Source organism: Solea solea, chromosome 13, assembly GCF_958295425.1.
Source record: "Solea solea chromosome 13, fSolSol10.1, whole genome shotgun sequence".
In the NCBI taxonomy this organism is placed as follows: domain Eukaryota; kingdom Metazoa; phylum Chordata; class Actinopteri; order Pleuronectiformes; family Soleidae; genus Solea; species Solea solea.
Genome location: NC_081146.1, coordinates 20737215 through 20753754, shown reverse-complemented (window position 1 = coordinate 20753754; position 16540 = coordinate 20737215). Strand labels below are relative to the sequence as shown.

At 39.7% G+C, this 16540-nt stretch overlaps 1 protein-coding gene across 2 annotated transcripts; it reads left to right on the top strand.

Annotated features, from left to right (window-relative positions):
• The first annotated feature begins 1941 nt into the window (after positions 1-1941).
• cep162 (centrosomal protein 162) lies at positions 1942-16514 on the top strand. 2 transcript variants are annotated; one of them, XM_058646731.1, is made up of 30 exons: positions 1942-2062; positions 3376-3477; positions 3719-3854; positions 4433-4486; positions 4865-5011; positions 5129-5309; positions 5746-5819; positions 5922-5986; positions 6423-6453; positions 6641-6715; positions 7248-7460; positions 7776-7854; positions 8344-8614; positions 8749-8962; positions 9074-9201; positions 9615-9749; positions 10082-10213; positions 10382-10494; positions 10743-10842; positions 10921-11047; positions 11216-11379; positions 11909-12013; positions 12099-12338; positions 12704-12913; positions 13054-13372; positions 13485-13617; positions 13694-13835; positions 13922-14020; positions 15081-15215; positions 16171-16514. In XM_058646731.1, the coding sequence occupies exons 2-30, from the start codon at positions 3418-3420 to the stop codon at positions 16387-16389; spliced, it is 4101 nt and encodes a 1366-aa protein (XP_058502714.1). In that variant the 5' UTR covers positions 1942-2062; positions 3376-3417; the 3' UTR covers positions 16390-16514. The 2 variants fall into 2 exon arrangements, with proteins under 2 accessions (XP_058502714.1, XP_058502715.1); XM_058646732.1 differs by lacking the exon at positions 1942-2062 and adding an exon at positions 2813-3028.
• The last annotated feature ends 26 nt before the right edge of the window (positions 16515-16540 follow it).

Sequence of the window (16540 nt, the reverse complement as noted above, 5' to 3'; positions counted from 1 at the left end):
TGGGAATGACTTATATATCAGAAAATCACATTAAAGAAGCTGGAAATAGCCAAACTTTAATGTCTGGCTGGTCGGGTCTAAGTTCTTTCACTTGTTGCTTTTCCTGCAGCATTCCTCCTCTAAACTGCCATTGCATTTAGAGACTTAACTCTAAAACTCTAACTTCTTTCACCATCCCCATTCGGTTCAATGCAACTTTTGCTCTCTCCCTCTTTCTTTCTCTCAACAACAAGCGGCTCCTCCAACTCTCTCGCTTGCTTAAGTGTCTTGCACAACTTAAAACATATAAACTTTGCTTGGCGTGCAGAAAATCAATGCCCAGCAAGCTCCTGTCTCTCCTGTTAAAAACCCAACTGAGTGAAGAAATATGGCGACGCAATTAAAGCAAAAGAGTGTGGTAACAAGAAGCACAGAAGAATCCAGGTGGGGGGCTGGTATTAAAGAGAGCACAATATGAGCACATGAACAAAATTGTCATTCATGGATAATTTATCACCAAATACCTCAAAATGGTATGATTAGAGGTATTATTTAAATGTCATATTTAAAAGGTGCATTTACTCCACGGAATACGGAATGTTACTTTAATTTACGTGCTATGTTTAATACATGCAGCCTGAGGTTGCACTCAACTCCAGGTGGGTTTCTGTAGGCACAGGCATAACTTATTTACCTTATTTACTACAGGTATTAAATTAATTTCTCAATAAAATAACCTGAAAACAAACTAGAGGATTTTCCAAGAAAACGCTGTTGGAGATGTTGAACCCTCGCTCTGAACTGTGTGTGCTGGAGACAAAATGTGCCAGCTGCTCTGATGCGCAGGAAAAGTCACACAATGCACCAATTAAAAATGTAAAAACGTGATTAAAGAGCTAAAGCTGAGCACAAATAAATCATTAAATAAATGATCACCAGTGTGTGACATGGGAAAACAACAAACAATCTTATGTAAATAAACAATTATTAACTTATCTTCTTCTCTGTAATGAAATAAAGGAGATAGTGAAAAGGTGAGAATGTCTGTGACAGCTCGCTCTTTAAAGCCTCTCTCTCTCTATCTCTTTCTCTAATTACTTTTTTTTGGCAAAAACACTGACCTTGTCAGGACCAGTAGTCCTCATGGAGACCAAAACCTGGTCCTCATGAGGCAGAACTTAATTTCTGAGGAACCAACTAAGTTTAGGACTAAGATTTTAATTGTGGTTATGGTTAAGATCAGGGTTAAGCAATAAGTGCTTATAGTTAAAGTTAGGGATAACACATTATGGTGCAGACCATCACTGCGTGTTTGTGGCAATAGTTTCACACTCACTGTTGTGCAGACTCAAACAGGAATAAAATACAACACCAAACAACAACCCATGTAGGAAGTGTGCAGACTACCATCTAGTGGTGACAACCAGCATGTCCGTGTTGCACTCTGTTGTTGGAACAAAGAATATCGACCAACACTGATACAAGACTGTGTAGTTGTTGATTGAAGACATGTACAGTAAACTGTAGGGACATGTAGGGAAACTACAAAATTGTATTTAAAGATAATAATAATTATACTACTACTAATAATAATAATAATAATGATAATACTAAGAGGTTTTGAATAAATAAATTGGGTTGATATCTGCCCTCAGGTCCAATAATAATAACACATAATAACACACCAAACTATAAAACCACGACTCTCCCCTCTATAATAATTCAGAATAGTTTCATTCTCGACAATAAGTGTCCCAATTATTTTACTAGAGAGCGTCTCCCTGAAAAGACATTTTACACATTTTACAATTGACCACAATGTCCAGTAAGTTAAGTAAGAATGCATGGATTTTGATAAACAATCATTAATACACAAGACCAATCATCATTCTACATGAATCTACACACCAATCAGAAAAAGGAAGGAGGCGGGTCTTTTTCCACTTCCGTATTATTTCCTGACCAATCATGTTGGTGCTGTCGCCCGGGTGATGTCGCGGGAACTGCTTCACTTTCCAAACACAAAACATTTACAGCTTACAAGTGTTTTAAGCCCCAACCCGGGAGAGCTGCCACCAGAGAGGTATTTCAAGCAATATTTGTTGACACAATAATGGAATGAAAGTACACAGCTCTGTTCCAAATGTTTTGACAAAGGTTCGCAGCTTATTTTCGATTCGGCTAACATTGCAAGCTAAGGAGATAAACGACTCTGAAGCTAGGTTTTGTATAAGTATACCGGAAGATAATCAGTTTCTTCAAAATACAACGGCCTTTTGTTGTCTGTAAGTCAACTCATTAGTTAGCGTTTTGCCTTTAATAACGATCGTTCTGGGGCTAAATACGTTTTCGTTTCTGAAGGGAGATATTTCAGAATCGTCTTGTTTTCTTCCAGAAAGTAAATGTTGTAGGAGACCTGTTTTATTTTGACAGTTATAACCGGATGTTGTTTTATCCAAGATTTTTTACATATCCTGTGGCGCACCAAACTATGACGTTGAAATTATTAAAATTTCAGCGAACGGTATTTATGGAGGGTGTAGTGTTTTTAACATTTTATGTTGGAGGTTGTGTTTTCTAATTCAGCTATTTTTTTGGTCGCTATCTTTGACATTTTAAGATGATTTCTACTGTTCTGCTCGTTCAGGACATTTACCCCATTATTTACCTTTTATATTGTGTTTTAAATGTAACTGTTTCAGCAACTTTACTCTCGTAGTGATTGCATAGAGAAGCTAGATCAAAGACAGGCCCGGATCAGAGTCAACATTCACACATATCGATAACAATGCGACGAGAATGCTCAACAGTTCCACCTGCGTTTTATTGGGACATACACATGTTCTAGTTGGCTCGTTAAATAAATGCATTTTAATTTCTGATGTTGTCATGCTGGTAATGTGGCAGTATATGGGGATTACCCGTTGATCCCTTCACATAGTGTGCAATTTTAAATTGAAGTGGGTGATGTGGTTTGTGAGAAATAGAAATAATTTGTCAATTTAGTGAACAAGAAGAGTCAGCATTGAATTCGCTGATATAAAAAAAAGTGAGTAGAGTCAGCATTATGTGTTCAAAGACATCGAGATATGTGTTCAAATATAACTGTAACAAACTACCGTAGATTAATTTTTGTATTAAAGTCTAAGGTGAGACAGACTCAAATATTTTTCCTATAAACCAATGACCGTCTACATTTCATGCTGATTGGCTTACTCTTCCAATGTGCTGCTGTATCCACTAGCCACAATAAAAACAATATACCTCTACCTCTAACAATATTGCACCTTGAAGTGTGTAATTTGTCAAATGTCAGCATTTGTCTATAAGATATGCTACACACATACACAAACAAGCTGTAATGTCTTTTTTTCCTCTCTTTTTCTTTTTAATCAGTTGTGTGACTTCTCATTGACTGATGGACTGGATGGTATCAATATGTCTCACAGACTGAGCAAGGAGGAGCTGGATGCACAATTTGAGCTGTTCTTAAAGGAGGTAACTTAACATTCTGTACTCTTGTCATATTGCTTATTGAGCATGTGATGCTATAAGGGTTGCTTTAATTGGACAGTATGAACTGAGCCATTCATTTGTAAATGTCACAAACAGCATCCAGCTTTGACTAATATAAGTGTAAAGTCATCTGTCTGTCTGTCTGTATTTACAAGTAACAAAACAGTTCAAAACACTCTTATTCTGAGGGTGTTTCTCTGACTTAAATCTGGTTGTATGTCAGTGTGTTTCAGACGAGTCAGTGGATTTGGGCAACTGTGAAAAGCAGCCTACAGTGAAAGGCAGCCAGAAACCAGCCTCTAATCCAGCAGTGTCATGGTGGCAAGACGACAACCATGGTGATGAAGAAACAGGCAGAGGTAATAATGAGGAGAAGACTCTCCATAACAAAACATTTATCACACCGAAATGTATATGTTCTTTATGTGGCCCTCATGACAAAGCTGTTTGGAGTATGGATGTAGCCATAAACATGGTGTCTTAATGTATCTTTCTCACATTTAATGCTTATTTGTCATCACGTTTTGGTTGCAGTTGTGATTCAGTGGGGATTCTCCTAAGAGGGTGTAGCTGTCTAATTATATTTATAAATAAAATGCATCTTATACAGTTAGTTTATTATTGACGTTCTTATTCCTTCTTTTTGGAAAAATCTAATAATATTCCTGGGTTAAATGAAGGACACAAACATCAGTTACTATTTGTCATCCCTCCATCCTCCTCCCGCTGCTGCTGGTGTAGATTTATCTACTACATGGTCATGAAAGCAATATTTTTGCTCATTTTGGCATGTTCAGGAAAAATCTGAAATCAATTAGAATATGTAGTAACTTATATGTTATACTAATATGTTGTCTGTCATAAATCGAGTTTATATGTGATAATGTCCTATAAACTCATATCTCACACTGTTTCTTATTCCCTCTCTCCCCAATAGAGATGCCAAAAAGCAGATTCATTAAAGCCAGAGAGCCACAGCCTGAGAATGAGGGTAAGGACATGTAGACAGAAGCTTCTCTCAGAGCTGCACTGAAGTCCAGACATTCTCCAGAGATTGACAGGTCAAAGTGAACTCCTGACAGGAAAATTAGTTTTTGTGGATTCAATTTGAAGGAATAAAGTTATGTCTGAGTCAGGGCATGAAAACATAAAAGCAACTGTATCCATTGCTTTTTTTTTTTACTAAGTAGTCACGTATTATTTAGGTGTTAGATTTCCATCAATTATAATTGCTGTGTCAATGTTATTTTAATCAAAACACCTGTTGACTCACATGACTCAACTGAATTTGTAGTTTCTTATTGTAATCTTCGATTTGTTAAACGTACTCATTGTAAATTAAACAATAACAATTTAATTGTTTTTGCAGGACTATTGGGTTCCAGGAAATCTTTGAGGACATCTTTGGGGAGGTCTCAGTCTATTCAAGAGGAGCAGGAGGATTCAGTAGACAGTGGTTTGAGGAAAGAAGATTTGGAATCATTTTTTCTCAGTAGAGACAACACAGATGCAGAGGGTGAGCTCACATTGCAGATAAATGTGTTTTTTGGGTGCCGGGGTCGCTCACATGGAAGAGCTGGCCTGGCACCTCTGAGGCTGTGACAACATTACATGTGCTCTCGTGTGTGTGCAGACTCTGTGAATGTCCCGCCTGTGAACATGGTCAATATGGGCTTGGATACACTGGAAGAAGAAGAAGAAGAGAAAGCTGGGTTTTTTGCCCAACTGGAAGCTGGAGCCTCATCAACTATAGATTACTCCAAACTGAACAAAGAGATGGACTCAACTAGCTCTACCTTTGGACCTAATCTCAGGTATGACATTCTAAACCCACTAAACGAAGATTAGCTGTTGCCAGGGTTTTACTTTGAAAATATTGGTGCTCTCAACTGATTTCCCCACCTTTTTGACAAGTTCCGTTTTATTTATTTATACATTTTGTATTCTTTAGACAGACATCATAGTGTATGAAACCACTGTCTGTGGTGCTTACCGCTCTACTGCAACATCCACATTCACTTTTTTTTTCTCCCCCATTCATCACCTCTCAACCCTACCATAGAGTCAAACTTTTACTTTTTACAAGTTTATCAGGTCCTGTGCCAAAAGGAAATACTGAACACAGCACTAGCATACTTAAAGAACACATGCTTGCTCGTGGTGCATCTGATGCAGTGACTTTGTTGCATCTCTGTCCTTGAGGCCCAGGGTTGTCACTGTAATTAATGAGGATGGATATCTTCCCTCCAGGAAAGCTGATGAAGCAGTGGAGCAGAATGATGATGGTCTAAGAAAGGCAAGAGTCACAGAGACCACCTCTCCAGGTAAGAGAATTAATCCCTGCCAAACGTCTTTGTTATTTTATCACTCACTGTCTATGCACACTTTAATGTGTGTGTGTGTTTTTTCTCTACTTTGTTGTACAGGCTCTCCACACTATAGTGAGGATTTTGAGGATGAGGAGCATGAGAAAGAGCCTCATGAGCAGGAGGTTTGTAATCTATGATGATAAAACTTTAAAAATACATCTGCAATAAGCCAATATTAACTGGCATTGTTTCTATTTAATGCAGTGTGTTACTGTGTATATAGCATAAATACTGCCTTGGTACTATGATGAGGCATAAAATGACACACAATAAATGGAGAGAACTATGTGTTTCTTGAGAGATGGATAAAATCCACATTGTTTAAGATGCTGAGGAACTCGGCTAACATGGTTGTCATTTGTGTGTGTAACTTATTATGGCAGGAGTACATCCTTTTTAAGGCTGCAACATGCCAAGATTGTTTCAAAACTACAGTTGCTGCTGAAAACAAGATCCCTGAAATAGTAATAACAACTTGATGATATGCAATGGCCTTAATATTTGTTTGATTTGAAATATCACAAAACTACATTTTATCCTGTTGTGGGTTTTTTTCAGAACCCTAAGATGTCCTCTATTATAGCCAAAGGTAAGAGCCATCAAACAGCCTAATCTCATGAGCAGAGAGGACCTCCTCTTTGAGTTCTGGTTCCTGATTGGATAAAGTGTTGGAAATGTGTCTTCTATATTTACTACCAGACCCCTTGTCACTATTTAATAGATGTATAACAAGCAAGATAGTAATGTTTGTCACTCTAACTCACTGTTTCCATCAGTTTCTTTGTTTGATTCGTTGGATGACACTGGTGGAGACGACAGAAGAAAGGACACCGCAGGATCGCTGGACAAAGGTACATAATACAAACACACATGGTCAAATTAAAGAAGCTGCACTTAGAATAAATTGGATTAAATGTTGTTACACTCAACAAATTCATTGTGTACCCTGTGCATATTTATTTGCACATTATGTATGGAATAACAAGACAATAGCATGAGATACAAGTTGAACGAATTGCCTCGGGAAGAAGAGAAGCCAAAGATACTGTACTTTAAGAATATACCTCATCTCTACTAAACCATAAATCAATTAATACAATAAAGCATATTGGTCTATAATAGCCTTTATGTATGAATGTATGATTTTTGTTTCCCCACCAACAAGAAACATTTTGACCAAATTACTTAATCAGTGACTGAATTTGTGTCAGTAATATAGCTATTTTTTTTGGCTGCAGCATAACATTCAAAATAATCAGTGCTTTGAGTCCCTGAGTGTCTGCTTGTTTCTCATCCCTACATACTTATTTCAGTTCTCACCACTATTGCCGATTTGTCTTTTATAGTTTCTGATAGAATACACTGTATTTGTTTTCTGTGTAGGTAATTCATATGTGAAGAGTGGAGGCTCAGAGATGGACGCTCTTCACGAGGCCTACAGACAGATCCATGTTGTGGAGGATTCCGATGACTATAAACACAGTCAGCGTTCTTCATCTCTGGAAGGGAGAGGGATGCTTCACAGATCTGTGTCTCCCTCATCCCCTCCTCAACTTGCCAGGCAGTCTCTTCTGCCTGCTTCTACCAATGAGTCAGGTGAGACACTGCCTTTCTCTAAACAGTAGTCCTTGTGTGTCCGATGGCAGAAGCGTATCCTACACAAGCCATCATGCTCAGTAAATTCTGTAGTGATTCATTCATGTTATTTCCTTAAGGTATAACTCACTGATAAATACTATACATCCCATCATCTAAACCAATGAAATCTGCCTTCACACGTCATATTGGTTTTGTCTTTCATATTTATTTCACCTGTTATGTTTTGTAAATAGTCTGTTCTTTTATTTTGCGAATATTTTTAATGTGTTGATGTTGTAAAGTACCTTGTAATGAGAATGAAACTGTGTTTAGAGCTACCCACTGCAGAGGAGCTGATGAAGCCCATCCGAATAGAGGAGCATGTAAGAGGATTCACCCTTCAGCCTGTCAGGTTAGTAATCTAAATAAAATCTGGGAATTGTCCAAAATGAGGATATCATATGATATCATTATTGAGAATTAAGCAGTTTTGATTTCATTGTTCAAGATTAAAGCTCTTTAAAGTTCTAAATTTGACCTCTTGTACTCTGCTATTCTTATTTTTTTATCATTTATTTTATGCTCTATTTAACAACTTGTTGTGGATAGTGTTTTCAGACTTTGTATTGGTGTTCTTTTTAATGCGCTTAATACATCAGTCTGCCTTGCTTCGCTGTCATCCTTGCCCTATTTGATATGTGCCTTCATTATAAGCTTTAAAAGGTCTTCAATTTATTTTTGCTGAAAGCTGCAGAAACCCTGATCAGTGACTCTTGCATCAATAAAGAAATGTGCAAATAGAGAAAAAAATTTTCTTTGGTTGTAAAATTTCTCAAAAGAGAAAAAAAATCCACAGAATGCTCAACATGATTTCTTCTTTCTTTACATTTTATGATCACAGTGGTGTAGAACCGGACCAAGAAAAAACACTCCACTCATTGGAACATTCTTTCCCAGATGTGACGTATGCCGAGTCACAACATAAGGAAGTGGGGATGGCAGACGTGAAGATAAAGGGAGCTAAGGAATTAACTACCCGTCCCCTCAGCCCCCCAGACCAACCTAATGAGCTGATATGGAGTATCAGAGAAGAAGTAGAGAGGCTAATGGAGGATCACAACAAGACTTTTTCTTTTAATTCCCCTCAGGCTGGAAAAGTTAAGAAGCAACCGGTAAGAACATGTCAGCAGTGTTTGGAAATTTTTTGGAAGAGGATACCTTTTTAACCAGACAACAGCTTCCCTGTGTTCCTGTCAAATCATTTGTCTTGTACAGCATTGTGTAACCTTATTTGCATTTTCCACAGGCCCCCCGAAGCTCTACTACTACTCATCCTTCCACATCCTCTGTGAGGAAACCCACTGTGGCTCCTGTGAGAGGCAAGGAAGTGGGGAGGAGAACAGCAGTGACCTCCAGTTCATCAGGGATCAGTAGAGTTGCAGTTTCAGCCAAAACCTCATCTCTGCAACATCCACGGAGAGCCAAACCAACAAAGAGCCTAGAAAAAGACGACAGCACAGGTTATTAGTGACACGCACACACCGAACACCCAGGTATCAAAACCGATGGATCATTTTAGTGGAATCAGTGTTTCATGTGTGTTTCTGTGTTTATATTTGTTTGATTTGTAGAGCCAAGTGTGAAAGTGAGCAGTGAGCTTGTGTCATCGGTTCACTCCTTAGTGACTGTCCTCCAACAGCGGATGGACACCACTAGTCCACAGGAAACCAGGGAGACACATCATCCTCCAAAGTTCAGAGTAAGACAAAACCCCAAGAAAACTTTTAAATGAAAAGCCTTTTCAATTGCCAAAGGGTCTTAAGTTAATGACTATACATATAATTTTATGTGCGGGCACCAGAATCATCAAGCCCAAAGGTCTCAGTTTTTAGGATGTGAAGTCATTGGGTTTTTCTGTTTGTCATGAGAGAGACATTAGTCAGTCCTAATATCATTGTAGTACAAGTTTACTGTTTAATGTACTAATGTGAGAAGGAATATACTCATGGTTATATAGGTGCTTTTGCCAAGGTTTTAACCACATTCACAGTTTGGGGTATGATGTAAACTGCCTTTCTTCTCAGACAGATTGTCATTAACACCTTTATTTGAGGTATGAGTCATCATAGATCATCATTCAGGTGATTATTGGTGTCGATGTGTGACTTGCAGAGGGATGAGGACAGCTCCGTGGAGGACGAGCTGAGAGTCCAGCTTGCTCAGAGAGAGCGGGAGCTGCAGGAGATGAAAGAAGCAGCAGAGGAGCTCCACTCACTCAGACAGCAGAACTATGTACTGCAAAGCAAGGTGCAAAAACACACACAAATTGTAATGCCTTACAGAACAAAACACTGCTATATTTAGGAACACAAAAAAGAGTGGTGTGGAGCTGATAGGCTTAATCAACAAAGTGCAAATGCTGGTTTGAATGTAACATTTGTTTAGATTTAAAACTTACACACAAGAGTAATGTAGAACTTATTTGTGCTGTGTATTTGTAATGTATGCAGATACGATTTGCCGTCTCAGATTTGTAAATGATCAATGCTTCAGATTAAAAAGTAAAGGGTTGGATTTCCTGCACATTAACAGTTTATCATTATGTTGTGAATGCAATGTGGGTTTCTTCCTCTCATCAGCTACGAAGTGCAGAAGAAGCCAGTCAGAGGAAGAGACTGGCCGAGGCCACAGACTCTGCGACAGAGGCAACGCTCAGACAGATGGAAAGTGAAATGAAGGAGCAGGAGACACTCATAAAGGGTTACCAGCAGGTTTGTGTCACTGGGCCTTCTTATGTTGACTGTTCTCCGACTTCCAGTGTGTGCTTTTTCATATGGATTTTTTGCATGCCCTCGTAAACAGTAAAACCTGTCACCCTAATATAACTGATTAGATTCAAAAGCAAACTACATACAAGAATAAAACCAGTTATTTTACAGGAAAATGAGAAACTGTACGTGCAGATGAAAGGTCTGCAGGCAATGACTAAAGCCAATGAGGAGGCCATGTTTAATGAAAACTCCCGGCTGCTGAGTGAACTGAGTATCATGAGGTAGGTTCAGTGTTGTTGTGTCTCACATTACAGATGTTCCCGGACAGTTTACAGTGATATGAATAGAGGCAGATTAAACAGTCAGGCAAATGTTTTGCCATCAGCTGATAATTAATTAATTAATTGATTATCACTTCTTTATGTAGGTTTTTGTACTCAAACGTGACTAATCTTCATTTAATTTTGAGCAGTTTTGACTATCCGTAATAACAAATTAGACTTCATATTTAAACTGTCTGTGGTACCAGGGAGCAGATGAGTAAAACCTCAAGACCCGCGGAAAACGTCTGTTTAATGGATCACGCTCGACGCATAACAGACCTGCTGGCTGAAATAAAAACATTTCAGGTAAGAACCACAACCACTAAGAAGGAGCATGTGTTTCACCCTCCTCCCTTACCATAAAAAACACGTGTCTGTGTCCAGAGGAATGAGGCTAAGCTGTCTGAGGACATTCACAGACTGAGGCAGGAAAAGCAGGCTCTGGATACAGACCTACAGCTGTTGAAGAAAGAGAGAGACCTGGCCAAAGTTCAAGTCATGTCCACCTCAGGTAAAACTGGATACCGCTTAAGACCGAATGACTCAAAGATACTGTAAAAAACTAATCATTTCAAGCCAATTCACTGGGAGCTCAATCGATAACCATATCAGTTCACCTCAAACATGCGTCAACAATGTGTTTAATTTATTAAAAACACATCCTTTTTTAATGTGTCAGCTGATAAGACTTCAGAGATACACGTATTGGAAGACAAGCACAGAGAGGAAGTGTTGGCCCTGAAGAAGAAGCTACAGTGGTTTGCTGAGAACCAGGAGCTGCTGGACAGAGACGCTACTAGACTGAAAACTGCTGCAGCAGAGATAGAACAGCTCAAACAGCAGGTGAGGCTCTGCTTTCATGTTATTTTTGTAAAGATTAAACTGAAGGTGAATAAAATTAGAATACCAGATACTGGCGCTTTTAAAAGAAGTACAACTTTTATAATATACTGAAAAGCTGGAGAAAGTCTTTTATTGCCTAGTTTGACAGTTGGTATCCTGGGAAAAAACATCAATTACTTAATTTAAATGGATGTGACTTTTACAGCTATTTAAATTAAGTAGCTGTAAAAGTGCTGCCACAGTTTATAAAATAAAACAGCCTTAAAGTTTGAAACATTAGCAGTATAAAACAGTGCCACAGCAACTTAAATGAGAAATAAATCAAGGGGAAAAAAATAACGCTTTCTTTGAAAAGCTGTTAAAAATACCCTTGAGTTTCTCTCACAGTGTTGGTATAAAACAGCATTAGCATTAAATGGACGAAACAAATACACTTTAAAGTCATGTTATCAGATCAATGTATAGATTGGTGAATTTGCTTATGCCTGATCACTTACAGGTAACGGAAAATAAGTTATCTTTGTCTCAGGTAGAAAAACTGAAAATGGAAGTGGGCAAAAGAAGCAGCGAGCACCAGAGGAAGGCAAGAGAGAAATCTGTCGATGTGAAGAAGATGCAGGACCTGCAGCGACAGGTTTATCTTACAACCAAAATGACTAATCCCTCCTCCCACAAGTTTGTTTCTCTCCATGTCTCAATAGTCTTCCTCTTTTTATCAGGTGAAGGAGCTGGAACAGATACTTAGACATCGAAACCCAAACTCCCTACCTGCTCTTATGTACGCTGCAGCCAGTGCTGGACATGAGGAGGACGGGGCTGCTGATAAGACGACTCGGAACAAAAAGGTCACTGCTCTGCTGGAGGACAGGATTCAGCATCTTGAAGCAGAGCTTGAGAACCACGATGAGGAGGCCAAACGCAGCCTCAGGGCCATGGAACAACAGTTCCACAGTGTCAAGGTACAATGGAAAGTAATGTTTTCTCATTCGATAAAATTGAGATTTGACTCCTTAATCTACACCAAATACTCAATTACACTAGAGACAGATATCCCAAATGGATAAATAAAACTAAATCATAACTATGATGGACATATTGACTCACCACACCATATACATGGGCTGTATTGAAGTCCAGGGTCCCTTAGATGTACTGCAAACCACCATTTATGTAATTTAATTTGTGCAATTGCAGAAGTATTTGGGGTTATTAGATATTGTTTTATGATTTCAGAATAGACAATGTGTTAGCAATCAAAAACATGCTCTGAAAATAGATTTGCAGAAATGCTAAAGCTAGCGGGAAACCTGTTCTCTCATTTCAGCTGCGCTACGAGCAGCAGATTTCAGAGTTGGAGCAGAAGCTGCAACAGAAAACGATTGAAGTTTCAAGCTCTGTAGCCGAGGGCCAGCCATGCATATCTGGGGTTCAAACTCTGGAGACGGAGCTACAGCAGGTGAAAGAAAGCCATGAGATGAAAGAGAAATCCCTCAATGAGCAGATTAAGTCTCTTCAGCAGCAAATCAAAAGCAGGGTGAGTACAGGATCTACCAGGCTCTGAGATTCAGCCTCACTCTTACTGCACTGGGCATCACAGTGAGGTTATGGTTCAATGTTAAAATCTGTGTTAAATCGCTCCATATCCTGAAATCCTCAACCCCTTCCAACCTGTAGGCCCATCAAAGTCCAGGTCGACACCAGCGCCAAGCCGAGGAAGCCTTCGGAGTTCGGATAGAGCGGTTAAACCAGGAGCTTGCTTCCAAAACACGAACCATTCAGGATCTGAACCGCACGGTGGAGAGACTGCAGAGGGAGAGGAGGAGCATGTTATCTGTCCCCAACCCACGAGCAGAGACCCAGGTTACACAGACCAAACGACAGCCTGGCCCAACCAAGACGCCCGTCTCTGTTACTGCGACACAGACATGTGGAGTGGAAGAAACATTTCCTGCTGCTCAATATGAGAAGACCTACCAGCCTACAGAGTATGAAGGTACGAATGTGGACATTTGTTTTTGAAGTTTGTGGTATTGCACAGTAGCTGAATGAAGCAATCCTAACTGACTCTGCTGAACTGTCCTTGACTTGTTGCATATCTCTGACAGGGAGTCATGTCTCAGAGGTTCTGCAGGAGAACACTGCTCTTACTCAGCGCCTGGAGGTGCTGGAGCAGCGTTGGGAGAAGGAGAGGGAGGCGTTGAAGGCTGATGCTGCTCAAGCCAGGGAAGAGCTGCACAGGTATGTGCATCAGGATGAACCCATCAACACACGTGGAGAGAATGAACTGTAACATGGTTATAATATGATCTTCTAGGCACCAGGAGCAGTCAGCAGAGCAGCTGTCCTCTCTGAAAGCAGAACACCTCAGAGTACTGGACCAGCTGCGGGCCACTCATGCCCTGGAACACTCATCCTCAGTGGTTGCAGAACAGGCCAATAAGATCAACACTCAAGAGGTACAGGCTCATTAACCCACCAGTGTCATGTTGTCAGAATGTTCTTATGATGTTTGTGATGATGGAAACCTGTCGTTTACCCCCAGATACAGCTGAAACATCTGCGGGAGCAACTTAAAGAGCTGCAGGGAACTAAAGATGCTCTGGCAGTGTCCAGGACTCGAGAGAATGTCCTGCAGAAGCAGGTTGGTACACACACACACTGAAAGCAGACCTAACCCGAAAACCTTCTACACTGCCACTGTAAAGGTACCTTTATTTTTTAAATGATCAAATGGCAAAGCCCCATATCATTAAACATTAACGCTGCTGTGAGTCAAAACCTTTTTGTGAAAATATGTGTTAAAAAGCTCCTTCAGCTAACACATTCATGGGAGGGACGGATACATCTCTGCATCTGTGTGTGGACCCGTGGGTTTTGACATTTACTTGTCATTTGGTGTTGCAGTTTTAAAAACAGCTATGTGGCGTATACAACTAAAAATAAAAAGGAATACAAAGTGACTTTGGGAAAAAAGAATGTAGATCAATCACTTAGTCAGGAAGTGATATAAATAAATGACGGTGCAGCTGCTGAGAGATGGTGAGAAATAATTCTAGTACTTCTGTGTGACAGAATACCTCTGTATCATTTAAGACTGTTTACACATGTTAATGCCACAGAGAGGCAGAGCAAAGCGATAGACAGAGGAAATACACAGCCTTTATGAAACTGAGATGACAACTAAACGGGATACAAATGCTGTTGCATTAACATTTCGGAAGTAGATTTAGCGTTACCTCAGGCTTATTGCACTTCTCTTGATCTGAAATGAAGCAATAAAAGTCAAGTTCATTAAGTAACTTTCTTTGCATTCATTTGATTTGGAATCCAAATAGACAGCGAAGAGACACTTTACATACTTAATGTGGACTTAAAGACTTTTGTGAATTGCAAAATAATGTTGTTGTTTTTTGCTTATGCGATTAAGAAAGAAACAAATTGACAGCCCAAAAATGTCTTCCTTTTATATTACTGATGTATTATTGTATATTATAAATGCTGTTACAAAACAGGTCTACTTCACCCGCAGATGGAAAAAATATAAAGTGCACTTGAACTCACTTGAACAGTAATAAGAACATAGCTCACTTGCCTTTTATCTTTGTGTTATTTTGGTTTTATCATTTCATCTGCAGAGTTTAAATATGCAGCTGGGCCTTTATTGTGGTTTGTGCCAGTCATTGATTATTCTACGTTTATAGCTGACCAAACTGCTTATGGAGCTGAAAGAAGCTAAAGACGCGCAGAGCCCAGAGGTGAAACTCCTGTGTAACCTGGAGAAGAAGATTGTCAACTTAGAGCTCAGACACCAACACAGAGAGACTGAGCTGAAGCAGGTAAAATATGATCCAAGACATGAGTTTTTACAAAATAGCTTATGATAAAGCTTTGCTTGCTGCTTTAAGACAAATAATGTTTGTAGCACTTTTAGTGTTTTCCACTACAGGAAGTAACTGACATGTAACATGGAGTTTCCCTGTCCTGACTGTGTTCTATTTACAAACAAGAACATCAGTTGTGAGACAAAGTGGCACTGCCACAGATTTTTCTTACATTAACATGATGGTGTTTTAATATAGAAGGCACATCCACCTGCAGCAGTAGGTTAATGGTAAAGAAATCATTTCAATTTCATGTTAAAAATTAAAATTAAATCAATTATAAAATTTCTCTCCTAATTAATTATCCTCCGCATCCAGCTGCAGCTTTGTTGCCAGGTGAGAGCGCTGAGGGCGGGACAAGCTGGTGATGCATAGAGAAATCCTCAGTGGACCAGCCAGTCTCATTTCTGTTCAGCCTCCATTTTACCACGGCTTCAGTTTAAAGATTGGAACATGAAGACGTCTTTTCTGTAGCTTTGTGTGCTTCTCTTGATGTGGACATATCCCTCAGTAAAGGTCACATGTCTTGCAGGGCACTTTCTGTTCTTCACACATAACAGCTCACTGCTAAGATCCATTTATTGAATATCACCATGAGCAACCGCTGGTGAATGAAACTTTCCTGATTTCTTTAATATTCAAAAGAAACCTGTAGCAATGCAGTGTCTGGTTGTGCTGCCTTGTTGCTACATGGATGAAACAGTTCACCTATGGAAACCTGAACAATCCTGGGAAATATAAAACCTCTTTCACGCCAACATTAGTGGGTAGTGGGTCTATTCTCATGTTATAATGCCATGCCAGAGGTGAACCCACCCTCACGGTGCATTTAGAAATTCAGGGAAAATAAAAGGCTGGTCCTGAATGAGTGCAGAATCACAAATATGGTATGACGTTGTGTCCCTTGCAGATCATTGGCGGCTCATGGACGGGGATGGAGGCCAGTCATCAGTCAGAGGTGGAACACTGGAAGAACCTGGCTCAGGAGAAGAGCAGAGAGATTGAGGTGTTTCGTGTGGAGCTGGACTCCATCCTGGACATCATCAAACACCTCCAGAGGCAGGGAGTGGTTTTCCCTGCTCCAGGTCAACTCACCTCGCTCACTGCACCCACAAGATCCTACTCCTAGAAGTCAGTGAAAACTAACACGGTACTGAAGTAAACAACAAAAGCAATAATCAATATCCTAGCATTAGTCCAGGTTCGGTAGAATGGACTCCCGCTGACAAGCACTGCAGGAGTGTGAGGAAGTTTGTTTTCATTGTTTACATTTGATGTTT